Source organism: Coturnix japonica, chromosome Z (genome assembly GCF_054131305.1).
Source record: "Coturnix japonica strain WE chromosome Z, WE-NBRP24, whole genome shotgun sequence".
Lineage (NCBI taxonomy): Eukaryota > Metazoa > Chordata > Aves > Galliformes > Phasianidae > Coturnix > Coturnix japonica.
This window is the reverse complement of record NC_140702.1, coordinates 66,750,653-66,775,903: the sequence shown is the minus strand read 5'-3', so window position 1 is coordinate 66,775,903 and position 25,251 is coordinate 66,750,653. Positions and strand designations below refer to the sequence as shown.

Here is a 25,251-nt window from a genome sequence, read left to right as displayed (position 1 = left end):
GTGGGGGCTGCTCTGTGGCTCCCCTGCCTGCCTGGGAGCCCTGACAATCTGTCCTGGGGGCTGCGGGGACCACCAGCCGCCACCAGTGCCAGCCCTTCACTCACTTCTCACACTGAGGGCAGAGCTCAGATGCTGGCTGGCTGCACTTCTGCCATCATCTTCAGTAGTCAGACGTGAAGGTGCTGTTGCTGCTGGTCTCACTGTGCTGTGCACTAAGAGAACTACTGGTGCACATGCAGACGATCAGTCCCACTGGCACCTCTGCTCCCACCAACGTACTGCCACCTCTGTTCGCAGGATGCTGTCCTGTACAATTGTCCCCTGCTGTGGCCGCCGTCTGTAACAGGAGCAGGTCCCAGCACGCCGCTCAGCAGCTCTTCCCTGTTGCCCTTGTTCCCTTGCTGCTCGTTCCGAAGACTGTCTGGCATTGCTGGGAAGGCCTGTTGGAGACACAGCCTGCTGAGGAGGGGGCACGAGATGATCTGGCCTCCGGGGCAGCCGCCCGTCTGGGAGAAGATGCACGGTGCAGTCCTCTCCTGGTGGCTGGGTAGAGAAGCCACCACCGCCGTGCTTCTGTTCTCTTTTTCCCACCGAGGAAGCCCTGCTTGCAACACTGAATGGGCTTCCTTCTTTCTTGACCTGCAAGTGTTGTTCCATTTCAGAGAGACCACTTGGTCTCCCTGTGTGTCTTCTGGACAGTGTTTGTCAGCAGAGCTGGCTGTGCTAGGACAGAAGGGGCCCTGGTTGACTGTACTGTGTGATGGACAGTTGACAAACTGACCCTTCCCAGAAGTTCAGTGTCAAGTCCCCATTTGATGGGTGGTTGTGAGGAAGAGCTGAGAGAGAAGACAGATGCTTGTCAAAGAGGGGATTGTGGCTGAAATGTGATCTTCCCTCTGAGCGTGGTGGGAACACTCCTGCTAGTATTGCTGCTACTGAGGCAAGGAAGACATTTTCCAGGACAGTTTGCTTCCAAGAGCATGGCAGGAGGCTGGGACTGCCCTGATGCGCATGAGACTTGGGAACACACGGTGGCTCCTGCCAGATGTGTCAACAAAGGGGAAGGAGCAGAGCACACAGCCCGTGTACTGTGCAGCAAAAAGACCTGACCAAACTTGCTTCAGCTCCAGTCACACAGCACACCATGATCTGTTCTCCCCTTCCCTTCCACAAGGCCCCTCACCCACCCCACTATCAGCACAGCACAAGCAGGGCGATTTACCAGCAGGCTTATGTGGCTGCAGACATTTGGCATCACTACAGCTGTGCCAGCACCTTGTTCCCTGCCGGCACATGGTTTTGAAGGCAAAGTGCAATGCTCATACTGCAGGAAAGCACAAAGCTCAGGCTAAGCACGGCTGGCTTTTGGCAGGATGTAGAGTGAGCAAAGCCAACAACAGCCCTGAAAGCAGTGATCTGAAAGGTCTGGGCTCACAGGCCTGCTGGCTGTCATATCCGAGCACCTTGGCTAGAGTAAATCTCATCCATCCCTTCTCCAGCACAGTGTGGCCTCCCATCCATGACAACCTCAGGCTTCTGTTGATAATGCAAACAGGACATGTTGACCCCAAAACCCAAAGTCAGTTAAACCAGAAACATTGATGAGACCTCCAGAGGGGAGATTTTAGGGTCAAATAATTTATTTACAATGAGGAGCACAACTTGGGGGTGAGGGGTGGGAGGGGAGAGAATAGGAAAAGATATTTCAATTATCCTCTGTTGTTGTTTGGGAAAATAAACATTTTCCTGAAAGGCGGGTGGCATAAAATCAGGGGCTTTCCATCCAGGAGACCTGCCAGAGGATCACTGGGAACCCTGTACAGATCAGGGGACCCAAGGAACCTGCAGCACCGACCATGTCCTCATCTTTGACCATGACAAGAGGGTGTATCTTCTTGCTGCAGATGAGGGGGCTTCTCCACACCAGGTGGCTGAGGTGCTTGGTGGCCTTCCCACGCATGCTTTGTCAGCTCATCCAGACTTCTCCTGGTTCTTCTTCTTCTTTGACCAGGAAGGCGGTGGAATCATCGTCCCTGGCAGTGTTCAGGTGGTGTCCAGATGAGTACCTACGAGATATGGTTTAGTAGCTTGTGGTAGTAATGGTGATGTAATGATGACCTTGTAGGTCCTTTTCAACCTTGTGATTCTATGATTTTAAGATTCCCACTCCTTTAATAGATTCACAATCCTGTCCAGGCTGGAGAGGACCTCAGGAGGTCTCTAGTCCAACCTTCTTCACAAAGCTGTGACAGTGATGGTATCAAACCAGGCTGCTCAGCATTCTGCACATCAGAGTCTTGAAAACTTCCAAAGTCAGAGATCCCACAACCTCTCTGGGCCCCTCTCCCAGTGGGTAACTTAGGGAATACCCTCAAAGTTAGCCTGTTCCTCCTGAGCTGCACCTCCATTAAAAGCCTGATTCCATCTTCTTAATAATCTCCTCACAGCTGTTAGGGGGTCGTCTTAAGTCCTCCAGAACCATCTCTTTTCAAAGCTGAAAAAGCCCAACTCCAAAGTCTCTCATCACGTGGCATTAACTCCAGCCCCCGTGTCTCAGTGGTTCCTGCAGAACTCTCTCCTGATTACTCAGATTACTGGATACAGTGTCCAGCCCTGGTGTATTGGGTGTTGAGAAGTGGAGAATATTCACCCTCTCCCCCACCCCACCTAGAGGTCAAAAGGAAAGAACTGAGCCCCTCTGCCTTCTCACAACCCAAATGCATTGCCAAAGCTATTGCTTAGACTGGCTTGAAATGAGGATCCACCATCTCATCTGTTCCCTAAGAATCTCTGGGTGATGACCAGATCAGTACCAACTCCTTCTTTCTGCATTGCCCCAAAACTCCAAAGACAAAGATGTGTAGCAGAATTTTTGTAGATATGGAAAAGAAACAGATTCCCCAACACTTCTGATGACTGCAGGAATGGAGCAGCTACAGGATGCATTTTCTACAGATTCACTCGCAGAGCCTGCAGCCAGAGGGAGCCATCAGATCAGCTTCTCACACCTCCTGGAGAGCTGCAGGCTGGAGCCCTGTTGAGAGCTGCGCAGATGCCTCCTCAGTGTAATTTCATAACCCTTTCCTTGCCCCTTGGAGCCAATAGATTTCATCTCTCTGTGTGGCTAAAGTACATGAAGGATGCCTTGCACCCAAGGGGATGCAGATGCCTGAGCAGAGAACCTGGCAGAGCATTGCCTGATAACACTAGAGAAATTCCAGTTGTATAACAAATAAATGTTGCTAAAATTCAGCCCATTTTTCAGGACTATTGTGTACAATTCTTCTGGGCTGCTTCTTTTGAAATATTTGTCCTCGGTGTACATCGTCCCCTCCTGTGCCTGATAAACAGGATAGCATCTTCCAGACTCACTTGCACTTTCCCAAACAGTGGATACAGACACTTCCTATCTTACAGTATCTTTGCTCATCAGAAAACAGCCAACAGCTCAACAGCATTTACATTTTTTCCTGGAAAGCGACCTGTATCAGAAGCATGGCTATATACCGAATTCATAGAACTGCTCAGGTTGGAACCTGAGAACCTTCAAGATCATAAATTCCAACCTCAACCTAACCATGCAACTCTAACTCCAACAACCAACTGCAAAATCATGTTCCTGAGCACCCCATCCAGGTGGTTTGTCAATAGGTTGCCCAAGGAGGCTGTGGATGCCCCATCCCTGGAGGCATTCAAGGCCAGGCTGATGTAGCTCTGGGCAGCCTGGTCTGGTGGTTGCTGACCCTGCACATAGCAAGAGGGACTGAAAAGAGATGATCTTTGAGGTCCTTTTCAACCCAGGCCATTCTATCACTCTATGATACTATGACAGCAACCCAGCCACCTCCCCGCAGCACCACCTCCAGTGCTTAAATACCTTTTTTGTAAGGGGGTGTTTCTCCCTCCTCCGGGTTACACATTAATCCACTCCCACTCAGATCATTGCTCCACACCCCGCACCGCCTTTGTGGCTATTTTCTGGACACGCTCCAGGGCCTTGAGGACTTTCCTGTTCTGAGGAGCACAAAAAAGAACACAGTGTTTGAGGGGTGTCCTCACCAGGCCAGAATGCAGAGGGACGCCTATTTCCCCACTCCTGCTGCCCACGCTATTGCTGACATAAGGCAGGATGCCATCGGCCTTCTGGCTGTTGGGCTGCAATAGGCTGGACTGAGCCCGGCCAGTGGCCATTGGCGCTGCGGCCGTTGCTGACAGGCCGAGATGGGTCCCCGGCCTGCAATGTGCCGCTGCTTGGCACACAGGTGCAAGGGGAAAGCTTGGGCCTCCTCCAACCCGCACGCACGTCCCAAGAGGACTGAATGGAACTCTGTGATCTGGCCCTTACCTGGTCCTCCATTACGTTCTTCTTTACGTGACCCTCCCACAGCCAAGTGGATGCTGATGACAGAAGCCGTGGGCACCCACAGCCCCTCTGCCTCCTCGATGTCCGCCAGGGGAAGGAGGCGATATGGGGCCGGGTCTCTCCGCACTTCCAAGACTGGTGATGTTGCCTTGGCAGCCGTCGTCCTCCATTGCCAGCACTGAAGCCGTTGGTGCTGCCAGTGCTGCTGCCTTGTATTCACCTTGGGATGTGCAGGAACCTGCAGGGCCACCTCCTACCGGTGCACGCGCGGACGATCAATCCCACTGGCACCTCTGCTCCCACCAACGTACTGCCACCTCTGTTCGACGGATGCTGTCATGTACTATTGTCCCCTGCTGTGGCCGCCGTCTGTAACAGGAGCAGGTCCCAGCACGCCGCTCAGCAGCTCTTCCCTGTTGCCCTTGTTCCCTTGCTGCTTGTTCCGAAGACTGCCTGGCATTGCTGGGAAGGCCTGTTGGAGACACAGCCTGCTGAGGAGGGGGCACGAGAGGATCTGGCCTCCGGGGCAGCCGCCCGTCTGGGACAAGATGCACGGTGCAGTCATCTCCTGGTGGCTGGGTAGAGAAGCCACCACTGCCGTGCTTCTCTTTTTTCCCACCGAGGAAGCCCTGCTTGCAACACTGCACTGAATGGCCTACCTTCTTTTTTGACCTGCAAGCGTTCCGTTTCAGAGAGACCACTTGGTCTCCCTGTGTGTCTTCTGGATGGTGTTTGTCCAGGAAACTCCTTCTTGATTGTGCGAAGGCCTGGTGCATTCACTGCCCACTCTGGAATGGGCTCGAGATTATCCGGCCTCTGAGGCAGCCGTCCGTCTGGGAGGAGGATGGCCTCGCGCAAAATGCACTCCTCCGCAGGTGGCCGGCAGACCTCGGTGGGATCTCCTGTTCTGCTGGCTGCCCTGCCACCGTGGTACATTGTCTGGGCTGGTTTTGTTGCCATCAGACCTGGCCGGCGGTGGAGCTGGGTTCTGCAGTCTATGTGGGCTCTGTTGTATCTTCTTGTTGAGCTCTGGACACCAGAAGAGCTGCAGCAGGACAGGCTGCCACTCTCCACAAGCTCCTCCAGATCCCTCCAGGCAGCATCCCAGAATTCAGGGCCCAGAGTGCCGATGTGCTCAGGCAGTGCTGACTGCACCAGCTGCTGCAGCTCCTGGTCCGCCTTGCTGCAGCGGTTGCATCTGGGGCAGCAGCACCGTGGCCCATGCATCTGTCTGTTCTCATCTGCAAAGCAGGGAGAGGACCTGAGCCACAGCAGGATGGGGATGCCCTTGGCCCAATCTGCAGAGTGCAAGGTCCTGCTCCAGGGCTGGGCTCCTCCCGTGGGCCTAGCACACATCAGGGCAATCATGTAGATTGGGGCTGATCCACAAAAGACTTACCTGACTCACGAGTTGATGCTCCGCGCTTGTTTTCTGGCTGGGCTTTGGCAGAGCTGCAGCAGTACAGACTGCCCTGCTCCACCAGCTCCTCCAGATCCCTCCAGGCAGCATTCCAGAAGTCAGGGCCCAGACTGCCGACAGGCTTACGCAGTGCTGACTGCACCAGCCGCTGCAGCTCCTGGTCCGCCTTGCTGCAGCTGTTCCAGCTGGAGCAGCACCATGGCCTGCGCGTCTGTGTCTCAGCATCTGTAAAAGGGAGGGGGCCTGAGCCACAGCAGGATGGGGCACCAGGGACAACCTTGTCCCATCCGGCCGACCTGCAGTGTGCCAGTTCCCAGTCCAGGGCTGGGCTCCTCCCATGGGCCCATCCCTGCCTGGCGTGAATCAGGACAAGGCTGGGGCTTGGTGCTGACCCACGGGACACTCACCTGACTTTGGTGCTGCTGCTCCTCTCTGCCATGATCTCCTCAGACGCAAGAATAGCTTGAAAGCCTGCAGGCACATGAATGTGGCACAGTGAGGCTCTGGGAAGCAGCCAGCGCAGTCGGTTCCAAATCCCCCAGCCCCGAGTCCCCCAGCCCCATATAACCCCATCCTCAAACTCCACTACCTGTAGGTGCCACAGGGTGTGAAGCAGAAAGACCCCGGCCACCAAAAACAGGCCATCCAGGAAGAAATGGTATGTAGGGACAAGAAGAACGCTGTTGTCAACCATCGCTCAAAGCCGGTCACAACCGCACTGAGAGAGGCGGGGTGCTGGTCACTGGCTACTAAAGATTCGGCTGTGAGGTCACAGTGCTTTGGGTGGGGACACCTCTGTGAGGTCACAGCCCCGCAGCCCACATGGGAGCCAGTCAGTGCTTGCCCTCTGTGTGCTGGTGGGAGAAGTTACAAATAAATCTGAGGACAATGAAAAAATGCTTCAAAAAATTGTAGCTTACACATCAAGTGAAAGCGTGCACCAGCCTGGGAACCAGAACCATCCTTGTGGTGTGCAGCTGCAATCTTCCCTTCAGGTACCTGAGGCAGACACAGGGTAAAGAAGCAAAGTGCTTTTAGTCTGCTTTTTCTTCTTGCTATCCTACTGCATTATTAGCTGGTAATAAATGAATCTTCCCTGGACCTAAACTGCTTTGTCTGGGACTGTAACTGTGAGCCATCTCTGTCTCCTTCTGGCACGTTGATTATATCACACTACCCCAAACCAAGGACGGAAGCGGCCACTGGATGGCTGGAAACATATCCCATGCTCCATGCCTCCGTCCAAAACACTATCCTGGGCACTCGGCACCCTAGAAAGAATTCAGTCAAACCGGACTCATTTCTGAAATAAGCTGACCAACAGCTGTGCGAAAGAGCGTGGCTTTAAGTGGGTATATCGCATTCTCTGTCAGGCACCAGCAGAGCCCACACGGGGATCAAAGAATCACAGAATCACAGAAACATGAAATCACAGAATTGTAGAATCACTGAATGGCCTGCGTTGAAAAGAACCTCAAAGACCATCTGGTTTCAACCCTCTGCTCTGTGCAGGGTCGCCAGCCACCAGACCATGCTGTCCAGAGCTGCATCCAGCCTGGCCTTGAATGCCTGCAGGGATGAGGCATCCACAGCCTCCTTGGGCAACCTGTTCCAGTGCATCACCACCCTCTGTGTGAAAAACATCCTCCTATTATCGCACCTAAACCTCCCCCACCTCAGTTGAAACCCATTCCCCCTTGTCCTATCACTATCAACCCTCGTAAACAGCCATTCCCCCTCCTGTTTATATGCTCCATTCAAGTACTGGAAGGCCACAAGGAGCTCTCCCCAGAGCCTTCTCTTCTCCACACTAAAAAAGCTCAGTTCCCTAACCCTTTTTCACAGGAGAGGGTCATCCTCAGACCCTCCCCTGGACTCGATCCAAGAGCTCCATGTCTTTCTTGTGCCTGGGGCTCCAGGCCAGAACTCAGTACTGCAGATGGGACCTCACAAGAGCTGAGCAGAGGAGAACAGTCACCTCCCTGTCCCTGCTGGCCACCCCCTTTTTAATGCAGCCCAGAACACAGCTGCCCTTCCGGGCTGCAGGCACACACTGATGGTTCATGTCTAGTTTCTCGTCCACCAGGACCCCCAGGTCCTTCTTTGTAGGGCTGCTCTTAAGGAGATCTTAGAGAACTATAGAATCACCAAGGTTGGTAAAGATCTACAAGATCATCCAGTCCAACTGTTCTCCTGCCACCAATAGTTCCCACTAAACCACGTCCCTCAACACAATGTTTAAATGATCCTTGAACACCTTTGGGGCCAATGTCTGCACCACCTCTCTGGACAGACCGTTCCAGGGCCTGACCAGTCTATCGGAGAAGAAATATCCTGACAAAAAGGATCTTTTCTTGAATCCTAAAAAAAATTCCCTAACGTCCAGACTGAATCTCCCCTGGCACAACTGGAGGCCATTCCCTCTGGTCCTATCACTAGTAACACGAGAGGAGAGGCCGACCGTCAGCTCACTACAACCTCCCTTCAGGTAGTTATAGAGAGCAATAGAGAGGTGTTCCCTGAGCCTCCTCCAGGCTGAACAGTCCCAGCTCTCTCAGCTGCTCCCCATAAGCTCTGTGCTCCAGACCCCTTGCCAGCTTCACTGCCCTTCTCTGGACATGTTCTTGGCCACCTGGGCTCACTCACTGATGGCTCATGTTCAGCTGAGCATCTTCCAGCTGCTCTGCCCCAAGCCTGTAGCGTTGCCTGCAGTTGCAGTGGTCAAAATGCAGGACCAGGCACGTGGTTGCACTGAACCTCATCCCATTGGCTGCTGCCCAGTGACGCAGCCTGTCCAGATCCCTCTGTAGGGCCTTGCCACCCCCAGGCAGATCCACACTTCCTGCCAACTTGGTGTCATCTGCAAACTTACTGAGGGTGCACTCAGTGCCCTCGTCCAGGTCATCAATAAAGATACGGAAGAGGACGGGTCCCAACAACGACCCCTGGGCAACACCACTACTGAGCGGTCGCCAGCTGGATTTAACTCCATTCACCGCCACTCTCTGGGCCTGGCCCTCCAGCCAGTTCTTTACCCAGGAAGCAGCTCAGATCTGCCAAATGGCCGCATTAGGGGATCTGCCAGTCAAGCCTCCTGTGTATGGTACAAAGGGATCAAGTCCCTGCAGTGCACTTGAACAACATGCTAGGCAAGCCAGTCGGGGTTGTTCCCGCCTCGGGCAAAAGCAAGCCCATCCGTGGGATTGCTTCTGCTCAAGGATCTGCATGCACTTGGTGGGAAATGTGGAAGGATGGGGATGTCCAGTGTTTACCTGGAAGAGGATGTGATGTCGGGGGAGAACAGCCAAGAATTTGAATTGTATGATGCTAGTTGCTATATAATGCCGCATATTATTATTCCTATGATTCCCATACCCCTCACTAATGGCATTACAGTAAGGAGTACCCAGGTTAAGGAAGAATGAATTCTGACAGAACCAGAAGTGGATTCAGCACACAACACTTCAACATCACACTCCATTCTATTAATCATAACTACTATTCTTTTCTCCCCTTCCTTGTTCTGTCTTAGTAAATAGTTTTTATCTCAACCTGCAAGTTCCAGGTTGTTGTATTTTTCTGATTCTCTCTCCCATCCCACTGGGAGGCCGGGCAGTGACTGTGTGTTTTGTAGCTACAGGCTGGGTTAAACTGCAGCATACCTGGATCTTCCCGGCCTCATGTCATTGATGCCTAGTAAAGTCTCCGAAACTTGACTCCTGCAGAATTACTGAATCACAGAACAGCTGAAGATGGAAGGGACCTCTGGAGATCTTCTTGTCCAACCAGTCTGCTCAAGCAGATTACACAGGCCCATCCCCAGGGTTGTCCAGAAACACTGTGTCCACTAATCAGACCTATAGGGAGAGAACACCTCTGCTATGCTTGATGTTACACAAAATGCTACTCTGGATGCTTCAACAGATCCTCAGGCTGATTTATACTAACAGCAGGTGCTGTAAAACTACCTCTAGGTGTAGCTACTAGAAACTGGAGGCATCCTCACAATAGTTACTGTATATATGCTTTCCTGCTGGTAGCTGTTAGAGGATGCTCTCTGTATCTACTCTTAGCAGCAGAAGTGCCCTCTGAGAGACTGAGAGAGGTCATCTCAGAGGTTAGTAGATAATTGTTGTGTTCTCCAAGGCAGTTATACCCAAAGCCCATCTGTACCCTTGTGGGTCCTTGAAGTACGCTTTCCTCCTGCGGTAATCTATAGCATCTGGGAGGTGGATGTTCACACACACAGTGCAGTCCTCTGCTGGTCCTCTGCTGGTGGCCGCGTAGAGGAGATCAATGTACTGTTCTTCTCTTTTTCCCACCGAGGAAGCCCCAACTCTCTGGCAGAGTTGGGAAGACCTGGTGCAGACCCCACCTGCTCAGAAGCGGGCACGAGATTACCTGGCCTCTGAGGCAGCCGTCCATCTGGGAGAAGGGTGATTCTGTGCACAGTGCAGTCCTCTGCTGGTGGGCGGCTGGAGGAGCCACCTGCACTGTGCTTCTCCTTTTCCCACCGAGGAAGCCGGTTCTGACTCTGAGTGGCCTGCATTCCCTCTGGACCTGCAAGCATTGTTACTTGTCAGACACAACTTGGTCTTCCTCTGCATCTTTTCAACACTGTTTGTCCTGGAAACTGCTTCTTGATTGTGCGAAGGCCTGGAGGATTTACCACTCTCCCTCGAAGGGGCACAACATTATGCAGCCTCAGAGGAAGTCGTCCATCTGGGAGGAGGATGTTCTCACACACAGTGCGTCTTCTGCTGGTCTGGCTTCCCAGCATTTCTCTTTCTTCCCGCTGTCTTTCAGCCCCCCCGAAAGCACATGGGTGCACTCAGACAATGTGGAAAGCATCCTGGGCATTGCTGACCCACCAACATTGTCCCTGTGTTGCTCAATGAAGTCCCCATTTGCAGGTGGCTGCATGCAGGTGCAGCTCTGTGGGGGCTACTCCATGGCCCCCTGCCTGCCTGGGAGCCCTGACAATCTGTCCTGGGGGCTGCGGGGACCACCAGCCGCCACCAGTGCCAGCCCTTCACTCACTTCTCGCACTGAGGGCAGAGCTCAGATGCTGGCTGGCTGCACTTCTGCCGTCATCTTCAGTAGTCAGACGTGAAGGTGCTGTTGCTGCTGGTCTCACTGTGCTGTGCACTTAGAGAACTACTGGTGCACATGCAGACGATCAGTCCCACTGGCACCTGTGCTCCCACCAATGTACTGCCACCTCTGCTCGCAGGATGTTGTCATATACAATTGTCCCCTGCTGTGGTGGCTGTGTGTAACAGGAGCAGGTCCCAGAACGCCGCTCAGCAGCTCTTCCCTGTTGCCCTTGTTCCCTTGCTGCTCGTTCCGAAGACTGTCTGGCATTGCTGGGAAGGCCTGTTGGAGACACAGCCTGCTGAGGAGGGGGCACGAGATGATCTGGCCTCCGGGGCAGCCGCCCGTCTGGGACAAGATGCACGGTGCAGTCCTCTCCTGGTGGCTGGGTAGAGAAGCCACCACCGCCGTGCTTCTCTTCTCTTTTTCCCTCCGAGGAAGCCCTGCTTGCAACAATAAATGGCCTACCTTATTTCTCGACCTGCAAGTGTTGTTCCATTTCAGAGACACAACTTGGTCTCCCTGTGTGTCTTCTGGACGGTGTTTGTTAGCAGAGCTGGCTGTGCTAGGACAGAAGGGGCCCTGGTTGACTGTAGTGTGTGATGGACAGTTGACAAACTGACCCTTCCCAGAAGTTCAGTATCAAGTCCCCACTTAATGGGTGGGTGTGAGGAAGAGCTGAGAGAGAGAGACAGATGCTTGTCTAAGAGGGGACTGTGGCTGAAATGTGATCTTCTCTCTGAGCGTGGTGGGAACACCCCTGCTAGTATTGCTGCTACTGAGGCAAGGAAGACATTTTCCAGGACAGTTTGCCTCCAAGAGCATGGCAGGAGGCTGGGACTGCCCTGATGCGCATGAGACTTGGGAACACACGGTGGCTCCTGCCAGATGTGTCAACAAAGGGGAAGGAGCAGAGCACACAGCCCGTGTACTGTGCAGCAAATAGACCTGACCAAACTTGCTTCAGCTCCAGTCACACAGCACACCATGATCTGTTCTCCCCTTCCCTTCCACAAGGCCCCTCACCCACCCCACTATCAGCACAGCACAAGCAGGGCGATTTACCAGCAGGCTTATGTGACTGCAGACATTCAGCATCAGTACAGCTGTGCCAGCACCTTGTTCCCTGCCGGCACATGGTTTTGAAGGCAAAGTGCAATGCTCATACTGCAGGAAAGCACAAAGCTCAGGCTAAGCACGGCTGGCTTTTGGCAGGATGTAGAGTGAGCAAGGCCAGCAACAGCCCTGAAAGCAGTGATCTGAAAGGTCTGGGCTCAGGAGCCTGCTGGCTGTCATATCCGAGCACCTTGGCTAAAGTAAATCTCATCCACCCCTTCTCCAGCACAGTGTGGCCTCCCATCCATGACAACCTCAGGCTTCTGTTGATAATGCAAACAGGACATATTGACCCCCAAACCCAAAGTCAGCTAAACCAGAAACATTGATGAGACCTCCAGAGGGGAGATTTTAGGGTCAAATAATTAATTTATTTACAATGAGGAGCACAACGTGGTTGAGGGGGGTGTTGGGGGGGAGAATAGGAAAAGAAATTTCAATTATCCTCTGTTGTTGTTTGGGAAAATAAACATTTTCCTGAAAGGCAGGTGGCATAAAATCAGGGGCTTTCCATCCAGGAGAGCTGCCAGAGGATCACTGGGAACCCTGTACAGATCAGGGGACCCAAGGAACCTGCAGCACCGACCATGTCCTCATCTTTGACCATGACAAGAGGGTGTATCTTCTTGCTGCAGATGAGGGGGCTTCTCCACACCAGGTAGCTGAGGTGCTTGGTGGCCTTCCCACGCATGCTTTGTCAGCTCATCCAGACTTCTCCTGGTTCTTCTTCTTCTTTGACCAGGAAGGCAGTGGAATCATCGTCCCTGGCAGTGTTCAGGTGGTGTCCAGATGAGTACCTACGAGATATGGTTTAGTAGCTTGTGGTGATGTAATGATGACCTTGTAGGTCCTTTTCAACCTTGTGATTCTATGATTTTAAGATTCCCACTCCTTTAATAGATTCACAATCCTGTCCAGGCTGGAGAGGACCTCAGGAGGTCTCTAGTCCAACCTTCTTCACAAAGCTGTGGCAGTGATGGTATCAAACCAGGCTGCTCAGCATTCTGCACATCAGAGTCTTGAAAACATCCAAAGTCAGAGATCCCACAACATCTCTGGGCCCCTCTCCCAGTGGGTAACTTAGGGAATACCCTCAAAGTTAGCCCGTTCCTCCTGATCTGCACCTCCATTAAAAGCCTGATTCCATCTTCTTAATAATCTCCTCACAGCTGATAGGGGATAATCTTAAGTCCTCCAGAACCATCTCTTTTCAAAGCTGAACAAGCCCAACTCTCCAGTCTCTCATCACGTGGCATTAACTGCAGCCCCTGTGTCTCAGTGGTTCCTGCAGAACTCTCTCCTGATTACTCAGATTACTGGATACAGTGTCCAGCCCTGGTGTATTGAGTGTTGAGAAGTGGAGAATATTCACCCTCTCCCCCACCCCACCTAGAGTCAAAAGGAAAGAACTGAGCCCCTCTGCCTTCTCACAACCCAAATGCATTGCCAAAGCTATTGCTTAGACTGGCTTGAAATGAGGATCCACTAGGTCATCTGTTCCCTAAGAATCTCTGGGTGATGAACAGATCAGTACCAACTCCTTCTTTCTGCATTGCCCCAGAACTCCAAAGACAAAGATGTGTAGCAGAATTTTTGTAGATATGGAAAAGAAACAGATTCCCCAACACTTCTGATGACTGCAGGAATGGAGCAGCTACAGGATGCATTTTCTACAGAATCACTCGCAGAGCCTACAGCCAGAGGGAGCCATCAGATCAGCTTCTCACACCTCCTGGAGAGCTGCAGGCTGGAGCCCTGTTGAGAGCTGCGCAGATGCCTCCTCAGTGTAATTTCATAACCCTTTCCTTGCCCCTTGGAACCAATAGATTTCATCTCTCTGTGTGGCTAAAGTGCATGAAGGATGCCTTGCACCCAAGGGGATGCAGATGCCTGAGCAGAGAACCTGGCAGAGCATCGCCTGAGAACACTAGAGAAATTCCAGTTGTATAACAAATAAATGTTGCTAAAATTCAGCCCATTCTTTCAGGACTATTGTGTACAATTCTTCTGGGCTGCTTCTTTTGAAATATTTATCCTTCGTGTACATCGTCCCCTCCTGTGCCTGATAAACAGGATAGCATCTTCCAGACTCACTTGCACTTTCCCAAACAGTGGATACAGACACTGCCTATCTTACAGTATCTTTGCTCATCAGAAAACAGCCAACAGCTCAACAGCATTTACATTTTTTCCTGAAAAGCGACCGGTATCAGAAGCATGGCTATATACCGAATTCATAGAACTGCTCAGGTTGGAACCTGAGAACCTTCAAGATCATAAATTCCAACCTCAACCTAAGCATGCAACCCTAACTCCAACAACCAACTGCAAAATCATGTCCCTGAGCACCCCATCCAGGTGGTTTGTCAATAGGTTGCCCAAGGAGGCTGTGGATGCCCCATCCCTGGAGGCATTCAAGGCCAGGCTGATGTAGCTCTGGGCAGCCTGGTCTGGTGGTTGCTGACCCTGCACATAGCAAGAGGGACTGAAAAGAGATGATCTTTGAGGTCCTTTTCAACCCAGCCATTCTATCAGTCTATGATAATATGACAGCAACCCAGCCACCTCCCCGCAGCACCACCTCCAGTGCTTAAATACCTTTTTAGTAAAGGGGTGTTTCTCCCTCCTCCCGGTTACACATTAATCCACTCCCGCTCAGATCATTGCTCCACACCCCGCACCGCCTTTGTGGCTATTTTCTGGACACGCTCCAGGGCCTCGAGGACTTTCCTGTTCTGAGGAGCATAAAAGAGAACACAGTGTTTAAGGGGTGTCCTCACCAGACCAGAATACAGAGGGATGCCCATTTCCCCGCTCCTGCTGCCCACGCTATTGCTGACATAAGGCAGGATGCCATCGGCCTTCTGGCTGTTGGGCTGCGATAGGCTGGACTGGGCCCAGCCAGTGGCCATTGGGGCTGCGGGTGTTGCTGACAGCCCGAGATGGGTCCCCGGCCTGCAATGTGCCGCTGCTTGGCACACAGGTGCAAGGGGAAAGCTTGGGCCTCCTCCAACCCACACGCACGTCCCAAGAGGACTTAATGGAACTCTGTGAGCTGGCCCTTACCAGGTCCTCCATTACGTTCTTCTTTACGTGACCCTCCCACAGCCAAGTGAATGCTGATGACAGAAGCTGTGGGCACCCACAGCCCCTCTGTCTCCTTGATGTCCGCCAGGGGAAGGAGGCGATATGGGGCCAGGTCTCTCCGCACTTCCAACACTGGTGATGTTGGCTTGGCAGCCGTCGTCCTCCATTGCCAGCACTGAAGCCGTTGGTGCTGCCTGTGTTGCTGCCTTGTATTCACCTTGGGATGTGCAGGAACCTGCAGGGCCACCTCTGACCGGTGCACGTGAGGACGATCAGTCCCACTGGCACCTCTGCTCCCACCAACTTACTGCCACCTCTGTTCGCAGGATGCTGTCATGTACAATTGTCCCCTGCTGTGGCCGCCGTCAGTAACAGCAGCAGCTCATAGCACGCCGCTTAGCAGCTCTTCCCTGTTGCCCTTGCTCCCTTGCTGCCCCTTCCGAAGACTGTCTGGCAGAGCTGGGAAGGCCTGTTAGAGAAACAGCCTGCTTAGGAGGGGGCACGAGATGATCTGGCCTCCGGGGCAGCTGCCCGTCTGGGACAAGATGCACGGTGCAGTCATCTCCTGGTGGCTGGGTAGAGAAGCCACCACCGCCGTGCATCTCTTTTTCCCACCAAGGAAGCCCTGCTTTCAACACTGAATTGCCTACCTTCTTTCTTGACCTGCAAGCGTTCCTTTCCAGAGAGACCACTTGGTCTCCCTGTGTGTCTTCTGGACAGTGTTTGTCCAGGAAACTCCTTCTTGATGGTGCCAAGGCCTGGTGGATTCACAGCCCACTCTTGAAGGGGCACGAGATTATCCGGCCTCTGAGGCAGCCGTCCATCTGGGAGGAGGATCCTCTCACGCAAAATGCACTCCTCCGCAGGTGGCTGGCAGACCTCGGTGGGATCCCCTGCTCTGCTGGCTGCCCTGCCACCGTGGTACATTGTCTGGGCTGGTTTTGTTGCCATCAGACCTGGCCGGCGGTGGGGCTGGGTTCTGCAGTCCATGTGGGCTCTGTTGTATCTTCTGGTTGAGCTCTGGACACCAGAAGAGCGGCAGCAGGACAGGCTGCCACTCTCCACAAGCTCCTCCAGATCCCTCCAGGCAGCATCCCAGAATTCAGGGCCCAGACTGCCGATGTGCTCAGGCAGTGCTGACTGCACCAGCTGCTGCAGCTCCTGGTCCGCCTTGCTGCAGCAGTTGCATCTGGGGGAGCAGCACCGTGGCCCACGCATCTGTCTGTTGTCATCTGCAAAGCAGGGAGGGGACCTGAGCAACAGCAGGATGGGGATGCCCTTGGCCCAATCTGCAGACTGCAAGGTCCTGCTCCAGGGCTGGGCTCCTCCCGTGGGCCTAGCACACATCAGGGCAATCATGTAGATTGGGGGTGATCCACAAAAGACTTACCTGACTCACGAGTTGATGCTCCGCGCTTGTTTTCTGGCTGGGCATTGGCAGAGCTGCAGCAGGACAGGCTGCCCTGCTCCACCAGCTCCTCCAGATCCCTCCAGGCAGCATTCCAGAAGTCAGGGCCCAGACTGCCGACCGGCTTACGCAGTGCTGACTGCACCAGCCGCTGCAGCTCCTGGTCCACATTGCTGCAGCTGTTCCAGCTGGAGCAGCACCATGGCCTGCGCGTCTGTGTCTCAGCATCTGTAAAAGGGAGGGGGCCTGAGCCACAGCAGGATGGGGCACCAGGGACAACCTTGTCCCATCCGGCCGACCTGCAGTGTGCCAGTTCCCAGTCCAGGGCTGGGCTCCTCCCATGGGCCCATCCCTGCCTGGCGTGAATCAGGACAAGGCTAGGGCTTGGTGCTGACCCACGGGACACTCACCTGACTTTGGTGCTGCTGCTCCTCTCTGCCATGATCTCCTCAGACGCAATAATAGCTTGACAGCCTGCAGGCACATGAATGTGGCACAGTGAGGCTCTGGGATGCAGCCAGCGCAGTCGGTTCCAAATCCCCCAGCCCTGAGTCCCACAGCCCCATATAACCCCATCCTCAAACTCCCCTACCTTTAGGTGCCACAGGGTGTGAAGCAGAAAGACCCCGGCCACCAAAAACAGGCCATCCAGGAAGAAATGGTATGTAGGGACAAGAAAAACGCTGTTGTCAACCATCGCTCAAAGCCGGTCACAACCGCACTGAGAGAGGCGGGGTGCTGGTCACTGGCTCCTAAAGATTCGGCTGTGAGGTCACAGTGCTTTGGGTGGGGACACCTCTGTGAGGTCACAGCCCCGCAGCCCACATGGGAGCCAGTCAGTGCTTGCCCTCTGTGTGCTGGTGGGAGAAGTTACAAATAAATCTGAGGACAATGAAAAAATGCTTCAAAAAATTGTAGCTTACACATCAAGTGAAAGCGTGCACCAGCCTGGGAACCAGAACCATCCTTGTGGTGTGCAGCTGCAATCTTCCCTTCAGGTACCTGAGGCAGACACAGGGTAAAGAAGCAAAGTGCTTTTAGTCTGCTTTTTCTTCTTGCTATCCTACTGCATTATTAGCTGGTAATAAATGAAACTTCCCTGGACCTAAACTGCTTTGTCTGGGACTGTAACTGTGAGCCATCTCTGTCTCCTTCTGGCACGTTGATTATATCTCACTACCCCAAACCAAGGACGGAAGCGGCCACTGGATGGCTGGACAAATATCCCATGCTCCATGCCTCCATCCAAAACACTATCCTGGGCACTTGGCACCCTAGAAAGAATTCAGTCCAACTGCAAAATCATGTCCCTGAGCACCCCATCCAGGTGGTTTGTCAATAGGTTGCCCAAGGAGGCTGTGGATGCCCCATCCCTGGAGGCATTCAAGGCCAGGCTGGATGTAGCTCTGGGCAGCCTGGTCTGGTGGTTGGTGACCCTGCACATAGCAAGAGAGACTGAAAAGAGATGATCTTGGAGGTCCATTTCATCCCAGGCCATTCTATCAGTCTATGATAATATGACAGCAACCCAGCAACCTCCACGCAGCACTGCATTACAGCTGTGGCAGCCTCTCTTTGGCCCATACATCTGTCTGTTGTCACCTCCAAAGCAGGGAGGGAGCCTGAGCCACAGCAGGATGGGGACACTCTTGGCCCAACTGGCTGACCTGCAGTGTGCAATGTCCTGCTCCAGGGCTGGGCTCCTCCCATGGGTCTAGCACACATCAGGGCAATCATGCAGATCGAGGCTGACCCACAAAAGACTCACCTGACTCTGGAGCTGATGCTCCGTGCTAGTTTTCAGGCTGGCCATTAGTTTTCAGGCTCCTGGTCAGCATGGCTGCATCGGTTGCAGCTGGAGAAGCAGCACCGTGGCCTATGCATCTGTGTCTAAGCATATGTAAGAGAGAGGGGGCCTGAGCCACAGCAGGATGGGGCACCAGGGACAACCTTGTCCCATTTGGCTGACCTGCAGTGTGCCAGTTCCCAGGCCAGGGCTGGGCTCCTCCCATGGGCCTTGCACATATCAGGGCAATCATGCAGATCGAGGCTGATCCACAGAAGACTTACCTGACTCACGAGCTGATGCTCCGCGCTGGTTTTCAGGCTGGCCATTAGGGGAGCACCAATAGCAACAGCTGCTGCAGCTCCTGGTCAGCACGGCTGCAGCGGTTGCAGCTGGAGAAGCAGCACTGTGGCCTATGCGTCTGTGACTCAGCATCTGTAAAAGGGAGGGGTCTGAGCCACAGCAGGATGGGGCACCAGGGACAACCTTGTCCCATCTGGCCGACCTGCAGTGTGCCAGTTCCCAGGCCAGAGCTGGGCTCCTCCTGTGGGCCTGGCACACATCAGGGCAATCATGCAGATTGGGGCTGATCCACAGAAGACTTACCTGACTCACGAGCTGATGCTCCGCGCTGGTTTTCTGGCTGGGCATTTGCGGAGCTGCAGCAGGACAGACTGCCCTGCTCCACCAGCTCCGCCAGATCCCTCCAGGCAGCATCCCAGAAGTCAGGGCCCAGTCTGCTGACGGGCTCAGGCAGTGCTGACTGCACCAGCTGCTGCAGATCCTGGTCAGCATTACTGTAGTGGTTGCAGCTGGGGCAGCAGCACTTTGGCCCATACGTCTGTCTGTTGTCACCTGCAAAGCAGGGACGGAGCTTGAGCGACAGCAAGACGGGAGCACTCTTGGCCCAACTGGCTGACCTGCATCGTGCAAGGTCCTGCTCCAGGGCTGAGCTCCTCCCATGGGCCTAGCACACATCAGGGCAATCATGCAGATCAAGGCTGACCCACAAAGACTCACCTGACTCTGGAGCTGATGCTCCGCGCTGGTTTTCTGGCTGGGCATTGGAGCTGCAGCAGGACAGGCTACCCTGCTCCACCAGCTTTGCCAGGTCCCTCCAGGCAGCATCCCATAAGCCAGGGTTTGGAGTAGCCATGTGCTCAGGCTGCGCTGATAGAACCAGCTGCTGCAGCTCCTGGTCCGCATTGCTGCAGCTGTTCCTGCTGGAGCAGCAGCACCGTGGCCTATGCCTCTGTGTCTCAGCATCTGTAAAAGGGAGGGGGCCTGAGCCACACCAGGATGGGGCACCAGGGACAACCTTGTCCCATCTGGCCGACCTGCAGTGTGCCAGTTCCCAGTCCAGGGCTGGGCTCCTCCCATGGGCCCATCCCTGCCTGGCGTGAATCAGGACAAGGCTGGGGCTTGGTGCTGACCCATGGGACACTCACCTGACTTTGGTGCTGCTGCTCCTTGCTGCCATTATGTCCTCAGTTGCAAAAATAGCTTGAAAGCCTGCAGGCACATGAACTTGGCACAGTGAGGCTCTGGGAAGCAGCCAGCGCAGCCGGTTCCAAATGCCCCAGCCCTGAGTCCCACAGCCCCATATAACCCCATCCTCAAACTCCCCAACCTGTAAGTGCCACAGGGTGCGAAGCAGAAAGACCCCGGCCACCAAAAACAGGCCATATATACCTAAAGCCCATCTGTAAACTTGTGGGTACTTGACGTACCCTTTCCTCCTGTGGTAATCTGTAGCAACTTGGAGGAGCATGTTCTCGCACAGTGCAGTCCTCTGCTGGTGGCCGGGTAGAGGAGTTCACTGCACCGTGCTTCTCTTCTCTTTTTCCCACCGAGGAAGCCCCGACTCTCTGGCAGAGCTGGGAAGGCCTGGTGGAGACACAAGATTACCTGATGGAGCGGGCACAAGATTACCTGGCATTTGAGGCAGCCGCCCATCTTGGAAAATGGTGTTCTCATGCACTGTGCAGTCTTCTGCTGGTGGCTGCTTGCAGGTGTGCACAGCAGTGCGTATCTCTTCTCTGTTGTCGTGATCACAGTGCCTGCTTCCTTTTCCTGCACTTCTTAGGGTAGAGGAAGACTGCCAGTTCTCTTCTCCATGAGAAGTCCCAGCAGCAACACCTCTGCGGATTGGAGCTGCTCTTGCTGCCAATCCCGCAGGCTCTGTGTAGCTCCTGCACAGTGCTGCTGGAGACACGGTCCTCCCTGGAAGGTGCACGACATTGTCCAGCCTCTGAGGCAACCGTCCATCTGGGAGAAGGGTGATGCTGTGCACAGTGCAGTCCTCTGAGGGTGGGTGGCTGGAGGAGTCACCTGCACTGTGCTTCTCTTCCCTTTTTACATCAAGGAAGCCATGCATTCAGCAGTGAATGGCCTACCTTCTTTCTAGACCCTCAAGTGTTGTTCCGTGTCAGAGACACTACTTGGACTCCCTCTGCATCTTTTGGACGGTGTTCGTCCAGGAAACTCCTTCTTGATGGTGCGAAGGCCTGGAGGATTTACTACCCTCCCTGGAAGGGGCATGACATTATGCAGCCTCAGAGGGAGTCGTCCATCCGGGAGGAGGATGTTCTCACACACAGTACGTCCTATGCTGGTCTGGCTTGAGAGAAATACGGTGAGGGGCCCTCCATTTCTCTTTGATCCCACTGTCTTTCAGCCTCCCCAGAGCACGTGGGGGCACTCAGACAATGCGGAAAGCTCCCGGGTCTTCCTGTCCCACCAAAGTTGTCCCTGTGTTGCTCGATGAAGTCCCCATTTGCAGGTGGCTGCATGCAGGTGCAGCTCTGTGGGAGCTGCTCCGCGGCTCCCCTGCTTTCCTGGGAGCCCTGACAATCTGTCTGTCTGGGAGGACGATGCTCTCACACACAATGCACTGCTCTGCTTGTGGCCAGCAGACCTTGGTGGGATCCCCTGCTCTGCTGGCTGCCCTGCCACCTTGGAACTTTGTCTGGGCTGGTTTCGTTGCCATCAGACCTGGCCGGTAGTGGGGCTGGGTTCTACAATACGTGTGGGCTCTGTTGCTTCTTCTGGTTGAGCTCTGGACACCCTGAGAGTAGCAGCAGGACAGGCTGCCACTCTCCACCACCTCTGTCAGGTCACTCCAGGCAGCATCCCAATGGTCAGTGCCCAGAGTGCTGATGTGCTCACGCAGTGCTGACTGCACCAGCTGCTGCAGCTCCTGCTCAGCTCGGCAGCAGCGGTTACAGCTGTGGCAGCAGCACTTTGGCCCATACATCTGTCTCTCGTCACCTCCAAAGCAGGGAGGGAGCCTGAGCCACAGCAGGATGGGGACACTCTTGGCCCAACTGGCTGACCTGCAGTGTGCAAGGTCCTGCTCCAGGGCTGGGCTCCTCCCATGGGTCTAGCACACATCAGGGCAATTATGCAGATCGAGGCTGACCTACAAAAGACTTACCTGACTCTGGAGCTGATGCTCCGTGCTGGTTTTCAGTCTTGCCATTACTGGAGCGCCGATAGAACCAGCTGCTGCAGCTCCTGGTCAACTCGGCTGCAGCGGTTGCAGCTGTAGCAGCAGCATCATGGCCTATGCCTCTGTGTCTCAGCATCTGTAAGAGGGAGGGGGCCTGAGCCACAGCAGGATGGGGCACCAGGGACAACCTTGTCCCATTTGGCTGACCTGCAGTGTGACAGTTCCCAGGGCAGAGCTGGGCTCCTCCTGTGGGCCTGGCACACATCAGGGCAATCATGCAGATTGGGGCTGATCCACAGAAGACTTACCTGACTCACGAGCTGATGCTCCGCGGTGGTTTTCTGGCTGGGCATTTGCGGAGCTGCAGCAGGACAGACTGCCCTGCTCCACCAGCTCCGCCAGATCCCTTCAGGCAGCATCCCAGAAGTCAGGGCCCAGTCTGCTGACGGGCTCAGGCAGTGCTGACTGCACCAGCTGCTGCAGATCCTGGTCAGCATTACTGCAGTGGTTGCAGCTGGGGCAGCAGCACTTTGGCCCATACGTGTGTCTGTTGTCACCTGCAAAGCAGGGACGGAGCCTGAGCGACAGCAAGACGGGAACACTCTTGGCCCAACTGGTTGACCTGCAGCGTGCAAGGTCCTCCTCCAGGGCTGGGCTCCTCCCATGAGTCTAGCACACATCAGGGCAATCATGCAGATCGAGGCTGACCCACAAAGGACTCACCTGACTCTGGAGCTGATGCTCTGTGCTGGTTTTCAGGCTGGCCATTAGTGGAGCAACAATAGCAATAGCTGCTGCAGCTCCTGGTCAGCACGGCTGCAGCGGTTGCAGCTGGAGAAGCAGCACCGTGGCCTATGCGTCTGTGTCTCAGCATCTGTAAAAGGGAGGGGTCTGAGCCACAGCAGGATGGGGCACCAGGGACAACCTTGTCCCATCTGGCCGACCTGCAGTGTGCCAGTTCCCAGGCCAGAGCTGGGCTCCTCCTGTGGGCCTGGCACACATCAGGGCAATCATGCAGATTGGGGCTGATCCACAGAAGACTTACCTGACTCACGAGCTGATGCTCCGCGCTGGTTTTCTGGCTGGGCATTTGCGGAGCTGCAGCAGGACAGACTGCCCTGCTCCACCAGCTCCGCCAGATCCCTCCAGGCAGCATCCCAGAAGTCAGGGCCCAGTCTGCTGACGGGCTCAGGCAGTGCTGACTGCACCAGCTGCTGCAGATCCTGGTCAGCATTACTGCAGTGGTTCCAGCTGGGGCAGCAGCACTTTGGCCCATACGTGTGTCTGTTGTCACCTGCAAAGCAGGGACGGAGCTTGAGCGACAGCAAGACGGGAACACTCTTGGCCCAACTGGTTAACCTGCAGCGTGCAAGGTCCTGCTCCAGGGCTGGGCTCCTCCCATGGGCCTAGCACACATCAGGGCAATCATGCAGATTGGGGCTGATCCACAAAAGACTTACCTGACTCTGGAGCTGATGCTCCGCGCTGGTTTTCTGGCTGGGCATTTGCGGAGCTGCAGCAGGACAGACTGCCCTGCTCCAACAGCTCCGCCAGGTCCCTCCAGGCAGCATCCCAGAAGTCAGGGCCCAGTCTGCTGACGGGCTCAGGCAGTGCTGACTGCACCAGCTGCTGCAGCTCCTGGTCAGTATTACTGTAGTGGTTGCAGCTGGAGCAGCAGCACTTTGGCCCATATGTCTGTCTGTTGTCACCTGCAAAGCAGGGACGGAGCCTGAGCGACAGCAAGACGGGAACACTCTTGGCCCAACTGGCTGACCTGCAGCGTGCAAGGTCCTCCTCCAGGGCTGGGCTCCTCCCATGGGCCTAGCACACATCAGGGCAATCATGCAGATCAAGGCTGACCCACAAAGACTCACCTGACTCTGGAGCTGATGTTCCGCGCTGGTTTTCTGGCTGGGCATTGGAGCTGCAGCAGGACAGGCTACCATGCTCCACCAGCTTTGCCAGGTCCCTCCAGGCAGCATCCCAGAAGCCAGGGCTTGGAGTAGCCATGTGCTCAGGCTGCGCTGATAGAACCAGCTGCTGCAGCTCCTGGTCCGCCTTGCTGCAGCTGTTCCTGCTGGAGCAGCAGCACCGTGGCCTATGCCTCTGTGTCTCAGCATCTGTAAAAGGGAGGGGGCCTGAGCCACACCAGGATGGGGCACCAGGGACAACCTTGTCCCATCTGGCCGACCTGCAGTGTGCCAGTTCCCAGTCCAGGGCTGGGCTCCTCCCATGGGCCCATCCCTGCCTGGCGTGAATCAGGACAAGGCTGGGGCTTGGTGCTGACCCATGGGACACTCACCTGACTTTGGTGCTGCTGCTCCTCGCTGCCATTATGTCCTCAGTTGCAAGAATAGCTTGAAAGCCTGCAGGCACATGAACTTGGCACAGTGAGGCTCTGGGAAGCAGCCAGTGCAGCCGGTTCCAAATGCCCCAGCCCTGAGTCCCACAGCCCCATATAACCCCATCTTCAAACTCCCCTAACTGTAGGTGCCACAGGCTGCGAAGCAGAAAGACCCCGGCCACCAAAAACAGGCCATATATACCTAAAGCCCATCTGTAAACTTGTGGGTACTTGACGTACCCTTTCCTCCTGTGGTAATCTGTAGCAACTTGGAGGAGCATGTTCTCGCACAGTGCAGTCCTCTGCTGGTGGCCGGGTAGAGGAGTTCACTGCACCGTGCTTCTCTTCTCTTTTTCCCACCGAGGAAGCCCCGACTCTCTGGCAGAGCTGGGAAGGCCTGGTGGAGACACAAGATTACCTGATGGAGCGGGCACAAGATTACCTGGCATTTGAGGCAGCCGCCCATCTTGGAAAATGGTGTTCTCATGCACTGTGCAGTCTTCTGCTGGTGGCTGCTTGCAGGTGTGCACAGCAGTGCGTATCTCTTCTCTGTTGTCGTGATCACAGTGCCTGCTTCCTTTTCCTGCACTTCTTAGGGTAGAGGAAGACTGCCAGTTCTCTTCTCCATGAGAAGTTCCAGCAGCAACACCTCTGCGGATTGGAGCTGCTCTTGCTGCCAATCCCGCAGGCTCTGTGTAGCTCCTGCACAGTGCTGCTGGAGACACGGTCCTCCCTGGAAGGTGCACGACATTGTCCAGCCTCTGAGGCAACCGTCCATCTGGGAGAAGGGTGATGCTGTGCACAGTGCAGTCCTCTGAGGGTGGGTGGCTGGAGGAGTCACCTGCACTGTGCTTCTCTTCCCTTTTTACATCGAGGAAGCCATGCATTCAGCAGTGAATGGCCTACCTTCTTTCTAGACCCTCAAGTGTTGTTCCGTGTCAGAGACACTACTTGGACTCCCTCTGCATCTTTTGGACGGTGTTCGTCCAGGAAACTCCTTCTTGATGGTGCGAAGGCCTGGAGGATTTACTACCCTCCCCGGAAGGGGCATGACATTATGCAGCCTCAGAGGGAGTCGTCCATCCGGGAGGAGGATGTTCTCACACACAGTACGTCCTATGCTGGTCTGGCTTGAGAAATACGGTGAGGGGCCCTCCATTTCTCTTTGATCCCACTGTCTTT

General features: G+C 54.7%; 1 protein-coding gene and 2 long non-coding RNA genes across 3 annotated transcripts; all 3 read right to left on the bottom strand.

The window, feature by feature from the left end:
- Positions 1-1,624: 1,624 nt before the first annotated feature.
- LOC146754169 (uncharacterized) lies at positions 1,625-3,929 on the bottom strand. The gene is made up of 2 exons (XR_014939348.1): positions 3,878-3,929; positions 1,625-2,066 (listed from the first exon to the last, which is right to left on the bottom strand). It is a non-coding gene; the product is annotated as an uncharacterized LOC146754169 (long non-coding RNA).
- Positions 3,930-12,355: 8,426 nt separating this feature from the next.
- LOC146754168 (uncharacterized) lies at positions 12,356-16,299 on the bottom strand. Its single transcript, XM_085528713.1, has 4 exons — positions 15,731-16,299; positions 15,060-15,549; positions 14,592-14,728; positions 12,356-12,790 (listed from the first exon to the last, which is right to left on the bottom strand). The coding sequence occupies exons 1-2, from the start codon at positions 16,296-16,298 to the stop codon at positions 15,446-15,448; spliced, it is 672 nt and encodes a 223-aa protein (XP_085384839.1). The 5' UTR covers position 16,299; the 3' UTR covers positions 12,356-12,790; positions 14,592-14,728; positions 15,060-15,445.
- A 596-nt stretch (positions 16,300-16,895) lies between these two features.
- LOC146754167 (uncharacterized) lies at positions 16,896-18,350 on the bottom strand. The gene is made up of 3 exons (XR_014939716.1): positions 18,257-18,350; positions 17,081-17,490; positions 16,896-16,962 (listed from the first exon to the last, which is right to left on the bottom strand). It is a non-coding gene; the product is annotated as an uncharacterized LOC146754167 (long non-coding RNA).
- Between the last annotated feature and the right edge of the window lie 6,901 nt (positions 18,351-25,251).